The sequence below is a fragment of the Strix aluco genome, chromosome 31 (genome assembly GCF_031877795.1).
Source record: "Strix aluco isolate bStrAlu1 chromosome 31, bStrAlu1.hap1, whole genome shotgun sequence".
Taxonomy (NCBI): Eukaryota; Metazoa; Chordata; class Aves; order Strigiformes; family Strigidae; genus Strix; species Strix aluco.
In genome coordinates this window covers 1024267-1048687 of record NC_133961.1, presented here as the reverse complement: position 1 = coordinate 1048687, position 24421 = coordinate 1024267, and the positions used below count along the sequence as shown (strand labels likewise).

Below are 24421 nucleotides of genomic sequence, written 5' to 3'. Positions count from 1 at the left end.
ACTTGACAGGAGAGAAAGGACAGCTCTGAAATTCAGCCAATTGTCCAGGAAAGAGTGCACAGCATTTTGATTTTTTAAGTTATTCTTAGTACGACTATTTCTTTATTGTGGTGCTTTGGAGCCCTATCTGATGACCCAGCTATCTCTCTTCTCTTAACTCTTAGCTTCCTGGCAGGTGCTAACAAAAAATGGAAGTATGTTTTGGACCGAGGCAGTGCTCGGAGTGGGGCGTTAGGGTCTGGCATGTCCCTTTGCTCCCGAAGCAGCACGCTGCCTGCGCCGGGGAGCTCAGCCCTCGCAGGGGACAAGCAGTTTAGCGATGGCCCCAACCCCTGGTTTGCAGCTCCCAGCGAGAGGGACGCACGGCCCGAGACACCGCAGATCCCTGCGAAGCCGTGGCCCCACCATCCCCCCCCAAGCGCAGGGAACAGAAGGGTTTGTTGGATTTAAGTAAGTCTTAGTCAGAGATTCTTGCCAAGAAAACTCACTGATGCAAACAACCAAATTCGCCTTGTTCATTTTTGAGGAAATGAAGTTGTCTTTGTGTTCACACTGTCCTGGTTTTTCACTTCCTTAAAACTGCGGGTTGGCGCAGGGCGAGCCCTGGCGCTTGCCCTGGCCGAGGTAGGCCGCCACGCTTTAGTTCCCGCAGGAGTCCCCTTGGGCCAGCTGAGGTTGAGACAGAAAATTACTTCTATTAAGAATTTTACATTGAGAAATTGGTTTTTTGTTTGTTTTGGGTTTTTTTTTCCTGAATCCAAAGCCATTCGCAAACCCACCCCTCAGCTTCGAACACCCGATCGAACACCCATCAGGCAGCTTCGAACACCGGATTTTTCAGAGCGCTCCCGAGGGAGCCGAGCGAATCCTGGTGGTTTTTCACAAAAAAAAAAAAAAAAAAAAAAAATTAAAAAAAAAAAAAAAAAAAAAGGAAAACAGCTTCCCCTGACGGGGACACCCCCCCGCCCCGCCGGAGCCTCCCGGGCCTGAGGGCGCGGCCCGGCCCGCCGCCGTGTGTCCTCCGCGCCGGCAGGGGGCGCTGCAGCGGCGGCGGCGCGCTCGGTGCGTCCCGCTTGTTCCGGGCCGCCGCCGCCCCGCTGCCTCCCCGAGGAGAAGGCGGAAGCGGCGGCCGGCGGGGCCGCGGGGCGGCGGTGAGTAAGGGCCGGGCGGGCCGCGGCGGGGGCCGGGGGTGCCGGGCTCTGGCAAGGGAGGGGCCCCGGCGGCGCGGGCCTGCTGCAGCGTTTTCCCAGGCGGGCCGGGGCTGCTGGCTCGGGAGCGGGGCCGCTCTCGCGCCGGCGGAGGGCGGCGCGCAGCCGTGCGGTCGCTTCCCCGGGAGCGGGGCTCGGCGGGTGCCCGCGGCGGGGCCTTGGCGGGCCGGAGGGCGGTGAGGCGGGCCGGGGGGGCGGTGAGGCGGGCCGGGGGGGCGGTGAGGCGGGCCGGGGGGCGGCAGCCCGCGCTGCGCCGAAACTGAAACTGCGCGGCCAGCCGAGGCGCGGTGGGCCCGGTGAACCGGCCGCGGCCCGGCGGCACGGCGCTGCCCCGGGGGGCGGGAGCGGGGCCCCGGCGGCCTCCCTCTGCCTCTCAGCTGTCCCGGTGTGCCACCGCGGGGAGCCTCTGGGCTTGCAGCCCCGGCTGCTGCCTCCTTGGCAGCCGCGGGGCCTCGCCGAAAAAGCGGGCGCTGTTTGTCCCGCGGCGAAATGGAGACGCTCGATAAATTCTTCGGGAACGTGCTCAAGGTCTGTAAGGGGAACGTGCAAGAGAGGCCGCTGTTCTAAACCGATAGCTCTATTTTCTAGCAGAGACTGGCGGTACTTTATGGTAAAGTTATTAACACGAGTAATAAGTTGTGACTTCAATAGTACTTTCCATCCATTTCATCTGTTTCAGATAGGTCATACTGAGTCTTTTCACACTTAAACGGAAATCTCAGCTGTAGGTGGGAGGAAATTGTTCTAATTATATCCCTTATACCCAGTAGTTAAAGCGAGCCAGAAGTATTTCTCTGTGTTTGCCTCTGACAGGCTCTGCGTGGTGCAGAGCTACCTGTGAGCTACCTGGATTTTGTTGTGGCTTAGATACCGTTGACAGAATGATTAAAAAAGTATTGGTTTGAAGCTTTCGGTGAGGAAGAGGCAGGAAAAGGAACCAGGGGAGGTGAGGTTACCAGCTGCACAAACAGCTTGTTTAACATCTCCAGCGCATTTTACCGTGTTCACCAACTGTGTGAACACTTGCGAGCAAACTGCTTTGTCTTTCCATAATATGAAGGGGCCATAAAACTAGTCCCGCTAGCATCAGAAGGAAGAAAGGTCACGGAAGTATGCTGATAAAAGCACTTTGATTATTTTCATGGCAGATATCACTTTGGGGAAAATTCTTCTGCGTGTTCCACATCACCTACAGCTTTTCCCAGCAGCTAAAAATTTGTGGCACTCAGTCAGGCTCCGTTGAATGAGAAGTTGTTGAGATATAAATGGCTTTTTAAGTTTTGTAGTACTGCATCACTTCAATACTGCTTTCTATTTAAAAAATATGCCACTATATTTAAAAAGACAATGCACCCAATAGATACTTATGCTACTAAGATAGAACTTCAGAATGAAAAAAATGTCTGAGGTGAACATGCTTTTTCTTCACTTGAACTTGCATGGGTTTCATATGTCAAGAACAGTAACTTTTATATCTCAGTAGCACAAATTAGCTAAACAAATATAAAAAAGCTTTAGATCTAGACTGTGAAAGATTCTGGGTATAAAGCATGTCAGAAAGAAAATAAAACACAAGGTAGGGTGAAAAGGGGAAACGTTTTAGTTGTTTCGGAATGTGTGTTTAATTCACTGTTTCTTTTCCCAGGGTCTCAAATCATTTTACTAAGGCCAGATACAAGCTTAATGCTTGTTGAGGTAGATCGTAAGTAAATCTATCCTGGAGACTGCCTTGCGGAAATGACATTTGTTCATAGCCGTACTTCTCCATGCTTCTTTTTGAAGTGCTTTCTGTCCTGATGGTTACTGTGTCCCCATTATGGCAGCATCTTAAATTCTCTGCAGATCTACTGAGGGATATAGAAAGGCACAATGCGTATCTCAGAGTGTTCTCAGTGTGCAGGGGGAGAGCAGAGGCCAAAGAGAGCAGAGTCTCTGCCAAAATAAAGAATTAAATAGTATTGTTCTTCTCACTAACAACTCTTTACTTGTATTTGTTAATCTGAACAATTCTCAGTGAAATGTCTCTAGAAGTTAATAAATTGAAGAAAGTTTTGGGGGATTTTGGTTTGGGGTTTTTTTTTTTGAATATGGAAAAACCCATGGAATATTTTGGTGTTAAATACAGTATAGTGCACTCCACTGCTCACTAAAATTAAATGTGTTTTGACGTACTGAAGTAGGATAAAATATGAATGTAACTGGGAGCATGGCACCATCTAGTCTCCTAAGTAACACTTAAGCATAAAAATACATATGTGATTAAAGCCTGACAGCATTCTCTTCAAGCAAAGAGAATCAGCTGGAAATCTTCAGAAGCCCCCAAAGGCTGCTCTGCTCCAGTGGCAGGAGCTCTTGATAGTGTCTAATGAGCTTTTAATGTTGTTGTTCAATTGTATTTTCCTCAAACAAAAACTCTTAAGTCTTTAGGTTCACATGTTAAAATGGTGAGTATAGTGGTTATCCAAAAGATAACTGCTCTTAGAAAAAAAAGTTGGTATCTCAACAAAACGTTTGCAGGCTTTTACAAGAAACCAGAATTTGTTTTTTGCAGTTCCGAGTTCTACCTGAATCTCCTATTGCTTTGGCTTGTCTGGCCATTTGATAGCTTTGAAATGAAAGTGCTTTATAGGTATTAATTAAAAGGAACTTGCATCATTTGACATGTTCTGCCTGGATGAGGCCACAGTAATGATAGTTACAGACCTCATAATGCAAACACAGTGCTTATCAGTTGTCAGTAGACCATTGATTAATATGCCTGGGAATAAGTGTTGCAAGTATTGCTTCACAAACAAATTATCCAGAGTCACTCCACTGGTCTGTCAGTCTCATGACCCAGAAATCTATATGTACAAGACTGTTCTCAGTGAAGAAGAAAAGAGAAAAGTTTGGCCGGTTTCTCTCTCTGTGCGGCAGCGGAGGCGTTTCTCTTGCTGGCTGTGCGCTGGCCAGGCTGCAAGGAGATAAATTATGTTGGTGAACTTCGAGAAAGAAGAGAGATTTGGAATAGCCTTCTTTATTGATTTCCTTATTTATATGGCTGCTCGGTGCGAATTTTCTAGGAAAGGGCATGTGGAAATGACTTGCATTCAATACTTACTGATTAACATTCAAAAATTTCTTTTTCGTGGTACCTGCTACGTGAAGGTACGGTGTTCCTTCACCTTTGCCAAGTGCTCATAGATATCGTTTGATATTTCTGTGTAAATAGGATACAATGCCTACTTTTATTTCTTCCTGATTACTCATAGTGTAATTTTCCAGGCGATCTGAAGATATCTTCTAGTACCAGTAATATATTTTGATTTAGAGAAGTTTTTGAACTAATTCTGTGGCTCTTTGGAGCATGAAAATCTAAAAGTCCTACCTGAATTCCATTATACTATGGGGCTTTGCAAATCAAAGTGCTGAGCTTTGTTGCGTGCATTAATTTAAAATATGGGTGGTTTATAATTCTGTTTTGAAATTGGTTTTGTCAGTCATAAGGTACGTTATTCTTGCAGGAGTTTGCTCTTCTGGTCTGACTGTGCTATCTCAGATGAACCTAATCACTTTGTAATGCAACGTGTAAATAGAACATAGCACAGGTGACTTGCTGAAGAAAGTTTTCACTATCGTTTAAAGTTGGAAGAGTAGTGTGGGGACTCCCTGTGGTCTTAATTGTGTCTTTTCTGGGGCATGAAGGTTTGATGCTTAGGGCATTCCAGATTTCTGTAGCACAAATAATGATCAAACAAATTTTGTCCATTACCGTTTGGCCTGGAAAGCACCTTTCTTTCTGTCATCAAACAATAGGCTGTTGCCTCGAAGAGAGAAATCAACCTTTGCTGGCCCAGGGACTTCAGGTACCTCATGTGTGCAAGCTAAAACCCATTATCTTACCTATCAAGTCTGATAGGACTTCCTGGCATTTCAGGTAAACATAGTCTTAAACTAACATAGTCTATAAACTAAACATAGTCTTAAAGCTTCCTCTGCCTCAGAAACTTCACACTAGCAAAACCAAGAATTACCCTGTAATGATCCCCTTTAATTTCAGTTGTTCCTCTGTCTGAAGGCTGGATGTTGTCCAAACAAGAAAGGTCATGGAGCAGGCTACCAAAATGTTTAATGTATTAAATGTCCCAAAAAAATGGATAAATTGTAAACACTGTGGTGTAGACAAGGTATTATAAATTAATATTTGCATATTGTCGTACTTGTATTTGACTCAGTTTTGTTCAGCACAGAGGAAGAATAACAACTATTACCAATAAGAAGAAAAACTGATCTAGTTTTGGTGGAATGTTTGTTAGGTTTTATTTCACTGGTAATTATTTTGTAATAAAAAGAAAAGGTAGCAATTTGATGTGAATTTTGGGATATACACTGCTTTGGGTTTTAAAATCCATCCTCTTCTAGTCTGAAAATTTTTTTAAATTCCCCAGGGGAGGAACATGCAAAGCTGCTACAGTAGGCTCACGAATCACTCCGCTTTCATCAGGGGAAAGATCTGTCATCAACATTCAAAGTATACTCTTCTCTAATTGGTTTTGCTCTAGCACTGCTCTGTTGGAGCAGATTGAATCTGTGTTCCTACTCCTGAAGAGTGAAATAAATGCCACAAGAAACAGAACTAATTCCTGCTACAGTAGTTACAGCTTGTAGAGGAACTGTTTTAAACTGTGGTGGAGTAATCTGGCCTCAGTTTATGGTCTGAGTAACAGCAGTGTGGATTTTTTTTTTTTTTTTTAATTGTGCTTTGCCCCAGACCTATAAATACGTGTGGAGGAAGGAGGATTTTCCTCAGAGAAAGTGAAATGGATAAGAATAGTAGGAGAAATCCTATCTTACATAAAACATGAACAAAATTAAAAATCTGGCTCTTAATCACCTTAACTGCCTCTTTGTGCCTGAATTTCCCTATTTAAAAAGAGGAGTCAATGATACTTGCACTTTTTTTATTAACTCCTTGGTCATATGCAGACAAAAAGCTCCATGTGGGAGTGGAATCACTGAATAAGGGGATTTTTGTGTGAGACTGGGATGTTGACTGGTTGCAGTGACTCACTCATTAAAATGACTCTGGTATAGGATTTTTGTTTCTGTAAACTGAATGTACATACCTGATATGTCTGTAGGAAAAATTTAAATGGGCAAAGAGAACACCGCTTGCACAGCACTTAAATCTACAGTGTTCAACTATCAAGATTATACTGAGTCAGATCGTGTTTTCTTCCTTAAAGAACAATATTTCAAATAGTATGTTTTTTTCCCTAGGAACAGCCCAAGGGAAGAGTCGCGCACTTCTTTGCGATTAATGTGACAGCTGAATTTGGGTAAAGCTAATATATTTTCCTCCTTGTGACTTCCTGAATCCCTTTGTGACATTGCTAAAGGGATATATGTTCCTCCTCCCTTTCTTAGTCTCACTAAATATATGCTTGTGGCTTAGAATAATGTGAATTTTTCGGTCTTAGGCTGGCCTGTGGATTCTAATATCCTGCATAGCAGCATTCCCAATCCATTGACCCAACTTAGTTCCTGTGATTTTTTTTTTTTATATTTTTTTTTTTTGTGAAACATGGTCTGTGGACTAATCATCCTCTGCAGCAGCTGTTCAATAAAAGTTATGTTAGCTTGACAGTGGAAACAAGTTGGGTTTTTTCTCCAGAGAAAAGAGACCTAACATTCTAAAAAAATCTAAAAAAAAAAAAAAGAGATGGTGGTGTTTCTGTCACAGAGCGTCTTTCTAAGCATTGATTCTTCTGCTTCCATTCTAAGTCACTGGGGGAGCTGCTCTGTTCCATGGAATTAAATTTATCATTGTTGGACTCAGTAACTGCTGAGAATTTACTTGGTGTTTAGTTTGCATTGCTGTTGTGTTTAGGAGCCTTGATTATAAAGCTTGTTATGGTAGATAATGTACAGGGATAATACAGGGGGACAGAGAACAGGAACAGAAGTAAACATCACTCCTCGGATGCAGGTCCAGGCAGCTCTGCTACAGAGTTGTTTCTGCATAAAGTGAGCATTGCTGACCGGTTCAGTACTAAACTTCAGCTCTAAACTGTCAGACTGTGCTTTGAGACTCTGGACCTCACCGGTATTTTGGAAGTGTCAGGAGCACTACTCTTCAGATACTTCTCGTACCTCTGCGTACCTCAACAAAACGGGAAGTCACATATTTACACAACGGAATAAAAGTTTTGTTTTCATTCTAACTGTGACTGACCTAGATATGGTAACTTTGCCTGTTTGGTTTTGGTTGGTAGATCTGTCGATCTTGGGGTTTTATTGGTCTGGATAACAGGAAAAAAAATAGCTCGCACGCTGTTAGCATGGGCAGTATTGCTAACTGTTTATCATGAAGGTAGCCTAAAACACAGTTCTGTAATGCTGCATGTGTTCAAAATCTATTTCCAGTACATGCTAGTTGAGGCTTTGTGTGATTAGTATTTCTGTTGTAATCTTCAGGTGTCATGTAATAAGTACCCAACTAATACCATACTACCTGTACATCCTCCTGTCCATGAGCGTTTTGTTAAAATGATCTGTGATGTTCAAATTCAGATAAAGGCAGGTAAAAGTTCAATAGTGATGCAGCTCAACAATCCTTACAGTGCAGCTCTTGATTAATCCTTAGATTTCCATCCCTAATATGCTTTAAATAATGGAATGGTATTACAGTGAATGCAGTAGGTGAACGCTGCAAGAGGCCTTTGCCTGTGTTGCTGTGCAAAACAAGATCAGATCTGGGTTTAGCGGGCTTGTTTTGCATGCCTGGCTCTGTAACCCTCGGCCTACTCATACTGCCTTGCACCTGGTGATAACCTCTGTGTTTCAAAGAAATGTCATTTATAGAAAACTTAACCACAATAGGATTCTAAGAAAATGGTTGTAACCATTAAAAAAAAAATGGAGGGAGAGGAAAACTTTGGAGTTTTAGAATTTATATTTGTTGTTTAGACCTTTCTTGAAAGTTCCCTTATTCAGTGTAGAAACATGGGCAATCCGGAGATACCAGCATTTTTTAATGAGTTCAGCCTGCTTTGTGAGCAGTGTTTTAGAAGCAGACTTTACAATGCCATTCACCGCTCTGCAGGGAAATGTGACTTTTATCTTCGCTGCTTACAGTCACGTCCCTTGTCCTCCCTGCCAGCTATACGGGAGGAAGGAAAGGAGAGCAAGAACTCTGAGTACTACTAGTTTGTAGATAGCTTTTGAGCTGTGCAAGTATTAGTTTTATCTCATGTGTAGCTTCTTACTCAATTTAAAGTCCTGTTGGCAGTTTTAAAATGTTATCAGCAGTGCTGTATGTTTGAATTTCATTTGCAGCACAGCATCTGCTTGGTTAATAAAATGTTAACATTTATTCACTGCAAGGAAAATATGGAATTGAGCTATTGTCATCCAATAACACTTGGTACAGCATTTTTCATGCAAATTATATTTGAATGCTTTAGAAGTAAATAATACTGAAAGGGTAAAGAGGCATTTTCAGTAAACATAGCAAGGAGAAAGAGTATTCCTCTTTTTACAGAAATGAGGTAGATGAAAGAGATTACAGAAAGTGTGTGTGTTTGTGTTTGAACTAGACCGACAGGATGCAGTGTGCTTTCCTATATATCACAAGATAAGTAAAAAAGATAGATAACAGAACCTGGGACAAAACAAAACCAGTGATTTTGAGTAGAACCAAATCTTCACCGCTGTTCCAGTGTTTCAGGTCAGAAATAAAATTTGTTCTTGACTGAAAAGGAAGGTCTTGGCATATTTTAAATTAACACATCTTTTTGTCGTCTTGCAGAGTGTTTCTGTGTAGCACTTGATTAGCTACTATGAGCTTGCTATATAGTGATAACATTTGCGGAGGCCGGGACGTGGAGAGCGGCTGCTGTGCAGCCATGGCCAGTGCCTGCAGCGCTGGAACGAAGGAGGACAGCGTAAGTGTCAGCAGTGGGACTGGAAACCCTTCAAGCTCTTTCACAGAGGAAACACAAGGATATGATGTGGAGTTTGATCCGCCCTTGGAAAGTAAATACGAATGTCCAATCTGTTTGATGGCTCTTCGGGAAGCAGTGCAGACACCGTGTGGACACCGATTCTGTAAAGGCTGCATTGTCAAATCAATAAGGTAAAGGAAAATTTATGGAAGTTGCTTTTAAGAAGAAATTCACTTGTCAGTGCAGAGCAGTTTAAGGCCGATATAAACCGAATAGAACTGCTTAAGGTGCATTACCAGTGAGTGCTAATAGAACTCTTGGAATTTACAATTCATTAAAGATGCTTTCTAATAAATACCATGTATGGCCAAAATGTCGTGAGTTTGGAGGTTGCATGAGCTTTAGCTATTTTGACATTTATGCAAATTTACCCAGGTTATGGATCTAAAACTTTGAATGAGTAAACATTAAATAATAATTTTTAAAAAGTAGCCAAATCCTCCAAATAAATTCCATGTTCAGCCCAGGATTATAAAAGCTGTCTTTTCCCTGTGATTTTTTCCATTGATAACTACAGGCGACTACAGGCAATGCGGTTTCTTGGTGCAGATACAGCAATTCCTGCTTTCAGTTCTTCACTTGAAATCAGCTGCTTCCTTGTTGAGCTGAAAGAGAGAATGTGATGAGGGAACAGCATCAAAAAAAATGTTGAGAAAGAAAACTAGGTGGCATATGGGGAAGTGGGAATGAGATATGAAGGCAAGAACAGGCTGGGCTCATAAAAATGAATGATTGAAAGAGCAAGGAAGGGCAGAAAGTACACTGGTAGAGTGTACTTCCCTCAAACCTGGAATACAGTCATCAGTGTCCCACACGTGTCAGTGAGTATTGGAACACGTTGATAGAGGCTAGATATTATGCTGTAAGGTTTTGTTCTTCTCGGCGTAAGCCTGATTTTTTTCTTATCGGTTGCTTGTGTAGCTCAAATATCACAGTAGTTTGGTAGAAATCTAAATATTTAATTCTGTGTGACCCACACATAGAATTGGTTAACTTCCAACCTTACTTTGAGTACCTTTGTGTAAAGATCATCAAACTGTCTTCAATGTTACCATACAACGTTGTTTTTCCCAAGCATTTATTTTTAGCATGCAAAATGGACGGTGCTTTCTTGATTGGTTTTCCATACCATTTATCCATAGTTCTATTTCATTTCTTTCTCTCCACGGTCCGTCATTTGTAGCTCACTAAATGAATAGTATGCTGGCAGCAATGTTTGCTAAATACAGTAATTCTGTGGGTTTTGTGGGCTTCTCTCTAGCTTCTGTCGCATCTGATGCTACTGTATTTCTTCATGGCATCCCTTTTAGATTTAGGAGGGCAACCTTGGAGCTAAGTATGAAGACAAACTTAATTTTGCATTCCCTACTTACAATAGCAAAAGAGCAGGCTATTTTCCTTTCTAGCAAGCCCAGAAATTTATTGTGTGTCTTCACAGCACAGTTCTCATTAACATTGATTTCATCAGTATTTCTGAGAAATGGGTGCAAACTCTCATCCAGAAAATGGAGAATACCACCAGTGTTCACCCATGAAAAGTGACTCACCTGTGGATTCTGCAGAGGAAGCTGAGAGATACTCAGTTCTCCACAAAGCATACCATGAGATCACCCTGCTCCCTTAGTCCCTTACCTTGTTCACTATGTTCCTACTTCTGCAAGAAAAGTACATCAGGCCTTACCCAGCTGCACCACTCGAAGGTATTCGCATCAGCCGGGAGCATGGAAGAAGGCAAAAAAACCCCAACCTGAACCTGGCAGCTTTGGCTGAAATCCAGTTCCCTAGGCACAAGCAGTTGGCTTCACTTTCTGCCCTTTGCTTTGCACATTCTGACCTAAATTCCTTCAAGTGGTTAGTGTACATGATTTCATGCGTGCTTGTAAGCATTGAATTAGACGTTTGTACTAATAAAGGCCGTTAAATTTTGGAATTCCTTACTTGCTCTCTCTGAGCTTCCTCTATTTGTTGGCAGTAGCAGTTTTTATACTCTTCTCTAACTTGGGTATTTCTGGAAGAAAGAAATCTTTAAACCTTCTCGTGGGAGTACAATGTCCATAAATCCTGAAGGTAAATTAGTCAGTACATAAGTATACTGAGCTTTAGACATGTCCACTCACCAATCACTTCAAAGACACAGAATTCCTAGGTTGAAAACTGAGGGGAAAATGACTAAACTTAGAATTATCAAAAATAGGTGTCTCATTTGCAGTCTTTCAGATCCTTAATAGCTAAGGTGATGTGTTTTCTAATCCTTCTGCTGGGGGTCATTGGTTAGAATTTACCACAGGACTACATGAGGAACTGCAGTGAACCCATGCTCAGAAAACATCTCATAGCAGGTAGAGAAACTTCCTTCTTAAACCTCAGGCATGGGAAATGGTTTCTCTTCCTTTTTAAATTAACAGAGCATTTGCTCTGCTCAGAGTTTTAGGTCTGCAAACAGTTTCAATGACCAGAAGCTTTTGCTGCATTGACACCCTTTCCCTATTTTACTTCGTTTCTATAGTGTTGACTGTTTCAGTGAATACTAAACACAGGTGGAAAGAATTTTTCATCTTGGAGACTACAGATCATCACTGTGATATTTCAGATGTTTCGTTGATCGTAAACGTTTACCCTCCTTCCCCACTGCAGTCTGTATTTGGAGTGCAGTTTGAGAGAATGCTTGTGAAAGCAGAGCAGACACTTACAGTGCCAGACCTCTCTGAATCCCTGAAGGACTGGTTGCATGCTTAACTGGGACCCATGGATCGAGCTTTTGTTTTGGACTATGTAGTATCTACAGTACAGTATTGATTTGGAGTATGTAATGTCTGCAGTACCATATTGACTGATGTTATTGAGAAGCTTCTACAGAATTAAAATGAAAATGGAAAGTGATTTTTACATTCTCCAAGTACTGTTTTTTTCATTAAGTGATTGTCACGGCCTTTATTTGATCAGGAAAAAATTGCTCCTGTTGTTTCCTCATTTCCCCGCTGTGTAGCTCAAAAGTGAACACAGAGATTAAGGGTTTTAAATGATAGAGGATGGACAAGCAGATTTTGAGTAATTGCTCCTTGTGACTTGCACGAACAATTGTAGTTGTCCGTGTTGAAGAAGCTGTGGCTGCGACTAGAAAGATTTTTTTTAAAAGCTTTTAAAGACTGGAGTCTTAAATCTTACAATGTGAGGGACGTGATGGATTTGATCACAGTAAATGTTTGCCTCTCAAAGTCTTGGCATCTTTTTAAGTAAAGCTGGCTGAAGTGCTTTGAATCATGGTAGTGAAGAAGCTTATCTACCTAAGTAACTACAAATAATAGTTTACAAACGTTACTGTCTGCGAAGAACTTGATTAGAAATTTTAGAAGTAAGTTCAGATGCAGTAGCTAATTAAATTTCATTCTAGTCTTTCTTCTCCTATATCTTGGGTCAAAGCTGACTTGTAGTAGAGCTCGCCAAATATCAGAACCTCTGTTTATTGAAAAAGCAGACTTATGAGCTGACGAGGGGCAGCAGAGAGAGCTTTGGCTGCCAGCAGTTCATCAGCCGGCCGGCGCGGCCGCCGCTAGCGTGCACACCAACTGCTTCAGCTCCTAGGCTGAACGGCTCAGTTGTGGAAATCACAGAGCAGGCCTTCTCTTCAAACAAAATTGTTCTGGCTTGACTTTTCATACCTATATTTTAATTTCAAGGGCAATTATAGGAATACTCATTGTACTTTGTAGCAGATGATTATTGTTTCGCAGGTACTGTTGTGGGTGGCATAGTCCAACGTGATCAATAATTCCAGCGTAGGAAAGCCTCCACTGTAATGTGAATTAGAACTGAGGTGCATAAACTCAATTCTGTGATAGGAGATGTAGAGCAACATCTTTGTCTGTAGATGGACCTAAGCAGCCTGTTCAGTATACTACAGTAAGTTGTTGCCCTTTCCATTGGAAAACTGCCCTTCGTTCTTATTTTACCCTTTGTCTGCTGGTTATTTAAACTGGGGAATCTGGTAATCATTATTTAAAATTAATCTGTTGTTTGCTGTTGTTACACATGGTTAGTTTTTCTGTGTAGAAATAAGGCTGCTGGCTTATCAGCAGGCCTACTGAACTATCATTCTACTTCACTGAACGAGGTATTTGTAACCAAGTTATACCTGTGAAAACTGATTTCCTTTAGGTTGCCTGCAAGTGAGGGAATGTTTCTGGGTTGTGACAAAGATTAGCACACTGATCGTCGCTCAGGGAACTATGAAACCAAATGGCACGCTAGGTATTTTCTTTTTTCCACTTGTTTAGGAGTATGACTATCAGACTTGCGGCAAGCTAGCTCTTGCAAGCAAAACCTAGGAAAGGAAGTTCCTTGTCTCTTTGTGAAGTCTCAACTTTACCCCCGCTTCCTCTAGCAGTGTGGCTGATGAAGGAGTTGCTGAGCAATTATTTCCTTTTCCAACAAAGAACACAAATTCCCTCCTGGTCTCCACAGCCCACTAGGTTCTACTTCCCCTTGTGCTTGCAAGCAGTGACAATGATCTGGCCTTTGATCTTTGCACCACAAGGGCTCTCTGACATTTTTCCACCCCATGTATTTTTCCATTTTATTACTGTTTCCATTAGCGCTTCAGCTCAGAAGCTTTGATCCCTCATGCCTCTTTAACTGTATTACTTAATTATGAATAGGTATATTGACCTGCTGCTTCCAGAAGTGAGCTGATACTGGGTATTTTTTTAAAGGAAAATTTGGTGGAGGTGATCCCTTTTTTAACTCCATTTCTAATGATTCTTGTGTCTAAATGCAGGTAGACAGAACCTGACAAAGTGGAACAGGGCGTCAGTTCTCTTGTGCAAGTTGCACGCACCGGTGTTCCACCATCAGACTCCAAACTGGCACCAGTTAGCGCTGACTTCTGGTCTGTTTGCTGTTAAAATAGCTTCAGATACAACACCTAGTTCCAAATCCAGTGTTTGTGGAGTTTTTTCACCCTTCTTTGCTGTATAAATAAATTGAAGGATGACCAACTGATCAAATGATTGGTTGTACAACAAAAGCAGGGAAATGAGCTATATGAAAAGTAATGCCAAGTAGGTTAAGTGAAACTGGAAAAAAAAAAGATGGTTTTGCTTTTTCTCTCAGCTATGATCACCTTGACTGTTTATAAAGTGAGAAAGAAAGGAGATGGGGTCCAAGAATCTTTAGAGGATTGTTTTGAAATAGCGTGTGAAATATTCTTTGATGTCTGAGCTGTGTGAGGTACTTACAAAAACGGGACCGTAAGTTCTTAGTTTCTTTACATCCTCCTCAAGTTTATTTCCAGAGTATCTATCATAGCATTTGTCCAGAGAAAAACTATTGAGTTAGAAAAATGCTGTGATCCCAGTCATGCCCCTTCTAGTGAAACCTGCGTATTTCAGTTCCTCTGATGTGCAGTGCATACTTCCTGGTAATTGCCACAGAAATGCCATTGTTTACAAAGGCTTTCTTAATGTGTTATAATTTGGCCACTAATGTCTTGCTGGTGTAAAAATATTTTAAATGAAGGGCAAAGGAAATTTGGAATCTCTTTTTCCTTTCTTTTCTGCCTTGTAGAGATGCAGGTCACAAATGTCCAGTAGATAACGAAATTCTGCTTGAAAATCAACTTTTTCCTGACAACTTCGCTAAACGAGAAATCCTCTCATTAATGGTTAAGTGTCCCAACAAGGGCTGCAGTATGAAGATGGAGCTGAGGCATTTAGAGGTGAGAATTAATTTTGAAAATATGGAAAATACTGTTTTCATGGACAAATAAAAACTTAAAAAAAAAAAAAAATTAACATCGATGGTCATACCTGCTACCTGTTTATGCTGATTCAGTGCATTGTTCACTCAAGACTAGAGCTACGCGTGTTCTTTTTTGATGAGTCTTTAACTGTAATTAGGTGATTCTCAAGTGAACATCGTAGTGCGTGAAAATTGTACTAATGCAGCTTTCTCTTTAGGATTTTTCACGTTTGTTTTTTGACCAGCTATATCTGTACTTCACACAAGTTCCCTAAAGTCAGTTTAATATTCCCTCAAAGCAGTTAGATATAGATTATTAGTTGAAATCATTATTTTTGAAAATATACAAAGTTAAAAGGATAAAGAGCTGAATTTTTATGTGAGAGCACTCTGAAAGCTCTGAATACATTAAGTCCTGATCTTAGTAATGGGACAATAACAGGCCGTTGGTAAAGGCAGCATAAGTGTATAAGGATTTCCTTGCGTGAAGGAAAGATTGCAAGTTGTTCCTCTTGTACTGTGCTTTATTTTGAAAACGGATGAGACAATAGTACCTGTTTGTAGTGTCAAATGCCTCTTTTGTCCTTGTTCAGGACCACCAGTTGCAGTGTGATTTTTCCACTGTGGACTGCCCGCAGTGCCAAGGAGCCATCCAGAAGAACCATCTGAAGGAACACATGACACAGGAGTGTCCGAGGCGTCAAGTCTGTTGTCCAAACTGTGCCACGTCTATGGCCTATGAAGATAAAGAGGTAATTAAGTTTTTCAATCTTCATTCACACGGGTTTGCTTGTAAATGGAACATCAGTTTTTTAAAAAAAAAAAACAAAACGGGTTTTGGTCTAGAAGAGCTCTTTGTGCTGCGCAGGTGAGAAGCTACAAACTCAGGACATTAGAACAGGCAAAAGCTGTGGAGAGGATTGTGCTCAAACACAAACTTCTTGGGAACCCTGTGGTGTGAAAAGACCGTTGATTATCTGGCCTTATCATCAGAGAGGCCGGTATTTACTGCCAGAGTAACACACAAAGCAATATTTACATTTACAGTTCTTACGCCTGGCAGAAAGGATGTGTCTTTTGGGGACATCTGCTAACACACAAGGCCAAGATCATTTCTGAATTCTTTTCCTGGCTCCACATTTTTTACTTGGGTGATGCTGAAGATAGTCCTTTCCTTTTTGAGCTTCCATTTCTTTATCTGTATATGGCTGTGTTTTATCTCAAGGGCTGTTAATTTTATGATGTATTGTATTGTCATATTGTCAAACAATTGATATATTGTCAAACAAAAATACCTCATCTAGTCCAAAAATAGAAAAAAAAACTTTAATATAGTTTCACTACAATTGCATGTGAATTTTAGAAACTTTTGGATAAAATCAGACTCTTGGAGCATAAGAGCTTTAGCAAATAATATACCTGCAACTTTATGAATCTCTTGTATTAGCCCAGGATAAAACAGTAATCATAAAAAACATACTATTCAGGGTAAGGGGGATTGTCTTTGGTTCACAGTTGCGTGAAGCTAAATGGAAAACTTGAAATGTAAATAAAAAATGAATGTCTTATCTGAGGTGACTAGCACTGTTTTAATTTGTGTAACTCTAGTGATTCTTTCTTTCTTCTCTTCTGTTTGATAACTAAGCTTCATGACCAGACTTGCCCACTCGCCAATGTATTTTGTGAATATTGCAACACAGTGCTCATCAGAGAGCAGGTAAGAGACTGCCTTTTGCTGTGTTTAATGTGGGTCAGACGTTTTGTATTGACATTGCTTCTTTCATCTGAAATCAAACTTAAAGGAAACAGCTTGTCTACTAGATAAAAAACCTCCTCGTGTCTCTCTCTGAAAATGTGGTGTCCAGTGAAGGGGTGCTACTCTTTTAAATGCTGCTCTAGCTTGCAGTTGCAGGCTGGTAAACCTCTAGGATTTTTGGCTGCAAATCACATTGGTTTTGATCTTGAAGGGAGGTTAAAAAATACCAAGCAGCTGCCAGTGGTTATGGCTGACATGAGAAGACAAGGCTTTGATTTGGGCGGAGAGGGAGAGTATTTATAACTGAAAAGCCACGGTTGGAAAGTAGCTATAAATAATTCACTCTCAAACTGTAGATGCTGGCTGAAATTCTGCTTGTCCATTACTATTGTCATAGCCATTATTGTTTCTTCTATTCAATATAACTTAATTGACAGGAAAATTATAAATGTTATTTAATTTGCAGCCTATCCCTGTTTGAGTGGATGGCAACTGGGTTAAAATAAAGAATGATCTTGTCAAATTGGAGAAACACTCTGCAAAACAGGATTGAGTTCAGTAACGACAAAGGCAAAAATCTGTGTGAGGTAGAATAATGAACTGCAACAATAGGGAACAGAGAATGCTAAACTAGGTAGTGGTTTAGAATTAATGGCTGGCCTACATTAAGCTTGTGTTCTACTTCATCGTGATATTTAAACAAGGCAAACATACTGCGTTACATAAGCAGGTATTTTGCCTGTGAAACCCAGAGTTCTCTTTGCTCTGTTCAGGGCTCATAAGGCCTCAGCTGAAGCTGTCCAGGTTTTGAGGTGGGGATGGATAGGGAGGAGCCAGAGCAGTGAGGTAATTGGGTCAGGAAACCATGGACCGTAAGGAGAATTGAATCAACTTGAGCTTTTTGAGGAAGAACATAATGAATGGTTAATGGTTGGACTAGATGATCTTCAAGGTCCTTTCCAACCTAGTTGATTCTGTGAAGAGAGATAGAACAATGCAGTACAATGCTGATTTAGAACACAGAAAAAATACTAAATGTATGTTTATCACTAACACTTTTTCACCATGTCACTATTTTGAGTTGAAAAATATGCAAGCAGTGCTTCAGAAGAGGAGCTGGACTGTGATCTACCTTGAGGATAGGCTAGAAACAAAAGGCATTTGGTCGGGCAGGAAAACCCGAATGTTTTCTGATGCATAATGTAAGAACAAAGGCAATGAATTATTAAAGTACGTACAAGGAGGATGTCGAATTTTTATCATGAGCTAACATTTTTGTTCAAAGCTTCCATATTTCTTTGAGAAATTATATAGGTATAAACTGAACTGACTTCAGGTACCTATTCAGAGTTTTAGAACATTTAGGATGTTATAAAAGAATACTCTTGATGGAAAAATTAATTTCAAATCTGCTTTGTTTTAGATGCCTAACCATTATGACAATGATTGTCCTACTGCCCCAGTGCCATGTTTTTACAGTGCCTTTGGGTGTCCTGAAAAGGTAAATCAGAATCATGAATTGCAGACCTGCGTGTTTTTGTTGGGGTTTTTTTTTAATGTGTTTTCCTATTCTTGTCTCATTCACGAGCCCAAATCCTCAGTGATGTGTGGGGTTTTTTGTTTTAAGGTCTCTTCATTCTAAAATGGTACGTGTTGATACATTGCCTTTCAAAGGCCCTTTTCAAATTTAAAAAATTCTGTGCATGATTTGCTTGATGAACTTGCTTTTCTTAATCCATGAGTGTTTCTCAGCTTTCAGGTTAGCAAAGTAGCTTCTAGCATTTCTTCCAAAGTTGTGGCCAAATACAGTTATGGCTCTTAGAGTTCAATGAAGAAAACCCGACTTTAGATTTGATTAAATTCTAAAATTATTTAATCTGGATACTCTTTATTTCTAGTTGCTTAACGCCTCTTTGTAAAAATGGATCCTTTCCCTTCTTCATTTCCATATCAATTTTCATGCACCTTTGTATTTGGTACTGTGAAGTATTTTAGCAAATCAATGAAGAGAATACAATGCTGATTTAGAACACAGAAAAAATATTAAATGTATGTTTAACACTTTTTCACCGTGTCACTATTTTGGGTTGAACAATATTTTCCCACTGGCGTTTTTTCATTTGTCGTACCAGTGATCTTAAATTTGGAGCCCTCCATTGGTAACGTGCTACTTTGTCACATCACCCCTCCTTGATTCACAGTTTGTCTCACATAACAGAAGCAAGTAGTTGTTTGATTTTTCTTCAGAGCCGCATTTAAGATGTGATTGCAGGTAATGTTTGATATGGTACTAACTCCACATCTCTTAAACTGTAGATGCAGAGGAATGAACTGGCACGACATATGCAGGAGTTCACGCAGGTTCACATGAGAATGATGGCTCAGAGTTTTCAAAATATCAGTGTTACTGCTACCAATCCTGTACCCTTCATCAATGGCCTACCCTTTGAGCCTGCCCTCTTCTCACCCGTGTCACATGCCACGTATGATTGTAATCCAGAAGTTCAGAACTTCAAAGAAACTATTCAGCAGTTGGAAGGTCGTCTGGTAAGACAAGATCACCAAATCAGAGAACTCATTGCTAAAATGGAGACTCAGAACAGCCACATGGCAGAACTCAAACGTACTATCCGAAACCTGGAGGGCAAGATTATTGAAATGGAGGCACAGCAGTGTAATGGTATTTATATCTGGAAGATTGAGAACTTCAGTGGACTTCAGAAAGCCCAGGAGGAAGAGAGACCTGTTGTGATGCACAGTCCTGGCTTCTACACTGGGAAGCCTGGCTACAAGCTGTGCTTGCGCCTGCATATCCAATTACCAAACGCTCAGCGTTGTGCTAATTTTATCTCTCTGTTTGTCCACACTATGCAAGGAGAATATGACAGCCATCTGCCGTGGCCTTTCCAAGGCACTATACGACTTTCTATTTTGGATCAATCAGAAGGCCCTGAGAGGCAAAATCATGAGGAAGTAATGGAAGCCAAGCCAGAGTTACTAGCCTTCCAGAGACCCACAATTCACCGCAATCCAAAAGGGTTTGGTTACGTGACTTTCATGCACCTGCAGACCTTGAAACAAAGAACCTTCGTAAAGGATGATACCCTTCTGGTGCGCTGTGAAGTTCTAACGCGTCTAGATTTAAACAGTCTCCGCAGGGAGGGATTTCAGGCTCGCAGTACTGATGGAGCTATGTAGCCTGTAAGTCTTAACAAGAGGAATGGAGCCACTAGTCATGTTCCTCCACCACAGACTACGAGCACGTTTCATCGTCCGTATAGGCTGCGTTTGTGAAAGGTCATAGTTGCCAACACAGCTGATCTTCACCTGTATAGAACTTTGTTGTTGCTGGTATAGTTTTTTTTTTTTCTTGTACGAGGTCACGTGTTTGAACACATGTGTTTGAAACCATGTGTTTGGTATGGTTCTCTATTAAAGTAATAAGCTACTCCTGTAGCAAGCTAAATAAATGAAGTGTTGTTGATCAAAACTTAACTGCCTACAGGAAAATCCTATCAAAGTACCTGTACATCTCAGTTTGGGAAAACTTAAGTCATATCAGAAGTAAATCTTTTTGCCTCAGTGCCTTGGAATAGATACTGTAGCAGGGAAGTAGCTAAATTAATAAAGATGAGCGTTTGTTTATTTGTTTGTTTTTCACAGAGCTTGGGAAAGCTGAGACAGTTTCTGTATTGACTTACCTACAATTTTGAATTTGCTATGCTTCGTTTGAAATCTGAAGTCAGGTAAAGACTTTGCTCACATCCCCTAGGGTTGAGGTATGCGTTGACCCTTCTCTCGTGCAGAGTTAGCTTCAGGAAGTTGCATGTCGATGTAGAGTTGATACTAGTGCTTCTGAAAGACATGTGGTAGGGTTGTGGAGAAGGCTAAATGACTCAGCTGAGTTCACTGAAGAAATATTTCTAATGTGGTCTGGAAGTGCCCCCCCTAATTATTTTGATAAATCTTTTGGCGTGTGCATGCTCCGAGCCCAGAATGTCAGTCACCATCACCAGAGAGATAAAAATGTAGCGTTTGGACGAGCTACCTTTGTGTTGGTGGGATCTCCTGCCTAGTGCTGGACAGTTTTCAGGTTGTGAGTGGATACATGAGCAAAGGTATGTACTAACTAGATAGGGTGACGCAGAGTTTGTGTTACTGTTGTTGGAACCTGAATTTGTACCAAAGCTGAACTTGTGACCTGCATTTGTTGGAGTGATCTCTTGGTGTTACGGGTGATGTGTGACCTCTGTCATCTCCTGTGAGTTGTCAGTGGACAGCTTGGCCATGTCAGCATCCAGCTCTCGTGGGTATTTCCTGTCTCATTAGACAACAGGAGCTGGGCCACCCTCAACACTTCAGAGGGAAAGAAAAGCCTATTAATTAGTGTGAGGAAAAATTGCAATCCTGTTTGCTCTTAGGAAAAACATCTGGTTTCCATAGTTACTCAGTTAAACACTAGATTCACTATGTCAAGAATTCATGAGCTTCCTAATGATGCGTGTATTATTGTTTTCTGTTTGTATGCCATATAAATGTTAGTTTTGACCAGTCAAAGCTGAGTAGTTCACTGGTGCTACAAATTTTGACGTATCATGGTGCTGATGAGGTTCTGAATCTTGCCTTTAAACGGAAGAAAAAAGTTTTATTCACCCCATAACTTAAGTACACAGTCTGATACCGAAGGAAGAACTAACCCATACATACGCATATGTAGATTGTTTCACTGGCTTGGAGAAATAATATAAAGACTTGAGACACTGCAATTTAAAAGATACTGAAGAATATTCCAAATCTTTGGCCTCGTCAAAGAAATCTGGAGGTCATCAGTGGGGAAAGTGCATGTGCTTAATATGTGCAAGGCTAATGGGAGACTACTGTCGTGTATTGATTTGGGAGGATACTCTGCCTGCCTGCATGAGATTAAAAGTTCTAGGACCCAACCTACCACCTTGTTCATCATATCCAGACGAATAAAATTTATTTTGGAGATAAAGCCTGTGAGTTGAAGAGGGATTGTGTTCAATGGAGTATTGTCACTACTGAAACATGAACTTCCTGGCTAATGGTAAATGCAGGCAGTCATTGACTTCAGTGTATTATTCTGTGTGTTTGGAGGACAGGTTTTTCCAAGATGCTCAAAGACTAACATTCTTTTTTGGGGGGGAGGGCAGAAGAAACACTTGTAATTTGAGAGCTTCTTCCTGCCACAGTTTCGTTCTCAACCTTAGCAATATTAACAAAAATGTACTACTAGTCCTGTGTTCACATAGACAAAAACGTCCTGTGTTCTAATAGTTCATACCCAAGACCCACTAAGCGCATTAATACTTTTCTTTCCTTTTGAAGCTTTGCATTATGAACTGAATTTTTGCTTTGAGCCTTATCTGCTAGATCTGATGTACTTCTGCCTTGGGAGGAAACTCCAGGTTCAGGAGTTTAAATGATTCAGGTTGATATTGTACAATAGCACAAACCAGTAGGGAATAGAAAGCTACTGCATGTATAATACTGTATTGGCCACAGTAATATGAATGCTTTATTCACTGCTGCTCCTCTACTGGGTTTGTATTTTAATATTACCAAGTAGAACTCTGAGTGATGCCAAAGTACTGTAATGCCAGAGTTTTACATGAGAGACTTTCAGAGCTAATTTGCTAAGTATCAGTTAAATCTTACTGTCATGAAAAATTGCAGATGTTAACGAAATGTTTATTCTTCTCCTTGTTCCGTTTTCCTCTTTCTTCCCCCGCCTTCCAAGCTACTCTTCACTTTAACTGCAGTTCCAGAGCTTTCTCATACAAACAAGATCAGCTAATGGAAGACCTTATGAGCACAAGTTATTGTTACCATCTCAATGTAGAGTCTTCATGACTATTGTCTTTTCTTCAAACTTTTCTAAGGTTACCACAAAGAGATTCAGTTTCTAGGTGAAAATACATTTTCACTGAAAACAACCTCTTTTCTTTTCCCCTTCCTCCAAATCTGATCTTTTCTTTTGAGAAATCGTTTCACCGTGGTGGATTGAGGTATAATTGCTAGAACTACTTAAATGGAAGCAGAAAGGATGCAGTGTTGGGAGTTATCTCTAAAATACGAAGAAATATGGGGATTTAACCAGTTTCCTGTCGTAATTTCTTCACGGATGGGGTTCTTCAGTTCTGTAACTCTTGATGCTTTGCAGCATTACTGGACCTCAAGGTGGTTTAGAAAGTGACTTAGCTTCTCTTATCTTCCAAATTTCTGTTGTTTTGAACATGTTTTAAGTCAGCCACTCATAGTATATGTATTTGCAAAGCTGCTATGGCACAGATTTTCCAATTATAATATATTGCAAATGTGTTTTCTTTTTGCCTCTGAATGTCTTCCCCTGCAGGGCAGGGAAAACTATTTTACTAAAGATGTTGGTATGTAATGTATATGTGGGAGCTCAGATAATGTGAGATGTACAGACTTGCTTGTTTAAGCGGTCTCATGATGTGCCTGGTCATGTTTGCTATCAAGGGATTAAACTTGCTAATAAAATAAAGTCAGGGTGGACTTTCTGTTCTTATTTAGAGACACTTTCACATCAGATATATTGATGGTGGATGCAAAAGATTGTTCTGGGGTTGGTGTTAAAGGTTTGTCTTGGTTTGCATTTGAACAGAATGAAAGTACTTTTCCCTTGAAAGTATCGAGAGATTGTTTAATATATTTTGTAATTAATGCACAGCTATATTTCTGACAGGATTTTAAAAAAATAAAGTAATTAAACTGTGCACGGTATGTTGCATCTTTATTCATGTGGAGGGCTGTTCAAGAAGATGAACTGATACAGGACCTCTGTCGCAGTTTCTCTGTCTTGCAGGTTTCAGAGCTGGCTGCTTTTTAATGAGGGGAAATAACGTATCATAGAGCACCAAGGAGGCAAAGAAGATATTTCAGGATAAAAAACTTCTGTCATTTATAAAGGGTATTGATAGTTTTATTCATTACTAGAAGACATAGCTGGTGTAAATAATAAACTAAGGGTTCTCATGATCATCCTGTAATTTAAGATGCAGCTCGGAAAAACACTGCACTCTATCACCTCTCTGGCCACATCCTGCTTTCCTGCTGGCTTGTTAGATTTGTCGCAAAAACAACTGTGGGTTGAAGCTTTGTTGCAAGATATTCAGATCAGAAACCAAAGGGAGTTCCTCTGTCAATAAGAGAAATAAGTATTTGCTCCATGGCAATCTGCTAATTTATCTCAACCACAGAGGCATCCTGGATCTGTTAACAGCATCTGCAGCGAGGGAAAGCTTGATCTTGGACTCCATGCCCTGTAGAGTGTTTGTGTTCAAGATGTTCAAGTTCTTCTGAGGAAACTTGGTGGTATTTACTAGACGTAATATCTAATGCAGTGCAGTTAATGTCAGGTTAATTGTCTTTATCTTTCATCCCTGTTGGCCCTCATAGCTTCCATGAGTAATGGATAGGAAAGCATGCTCAGATACCGCTATCTTTAACCAAGTGTCTCCACTTTAACCAAGTGACAAGTAACAGGACAAGAGGGAATGGCCTCAAGCTGCACCAGGGAAGGTTTAGACTGGATATTAGGAAGGATTTCTTTCCAGAAGGGGTTGTTGGGCGTTGGAATGGGCTGCCCAGGGAGGTGGTGGAGTCCCCATCCCTGGAGGGGTTTAAGAGTAAAGTTGACTTAGCGCTGAGGGATCTGGTGTAGTTGGGATCTGTCAATGGTTGGACTGGAT

The 24421-nt window shown here is 40.9% G+C and overlaps 1 protein-coding gene across 6 annotated transcripts; it reads left to right on the top strand.

Annotated features, from left to right (window-relative positions):
• Nucleotides 1-1053: 1053 nt before the first annotated feature.
• TRAF6 (TNF receptor associated factor 6) lies at nucleotides 1054-23446 on the top strand. Of its 6 annotated transcripts, none has more exons than XM_074809830.1 (8): nucleotides 1081-1151; nucleotides 6468-6526; nucleotides 8998-9324; nucleotides 14756-14906; nucleotides 15523-15681; nucleotides 16575-16646; nucleotides 18109-18186; nucleotides 19002-23446. In XM_074809830.1, exons 3-8 carry the CDS (start codon nucleotides 9029-9031, stop codon nucleotides 19881-19883), a joined length of 1638 nt encoding a protein of 545 aa, XP_074665931.1. In that variant the 5' UTR covers nucleotides 1081-1151; nucleotides 6468-6526; nucleotides 8998-9028; the 3' UTR covers nucleotides 19884-23446. The 6 variants fall into 6 exon arrangements, with proteins under 6 accessions (XP_074665932.1, XP_074665931.1, XP_074665930.1 ...); XM_074809829.1 differs by lacking the exon at nucleotides 1081-1151 and adding an exon at nucleotides 1526-5053; XM_074809828.1 differs by lacking the exon at nucleotides 1081-1151 and adding an exon at nucleotides 1526-5124.
• Nucleotides 23447-24421: the final 975 nt, after the last annotated feature.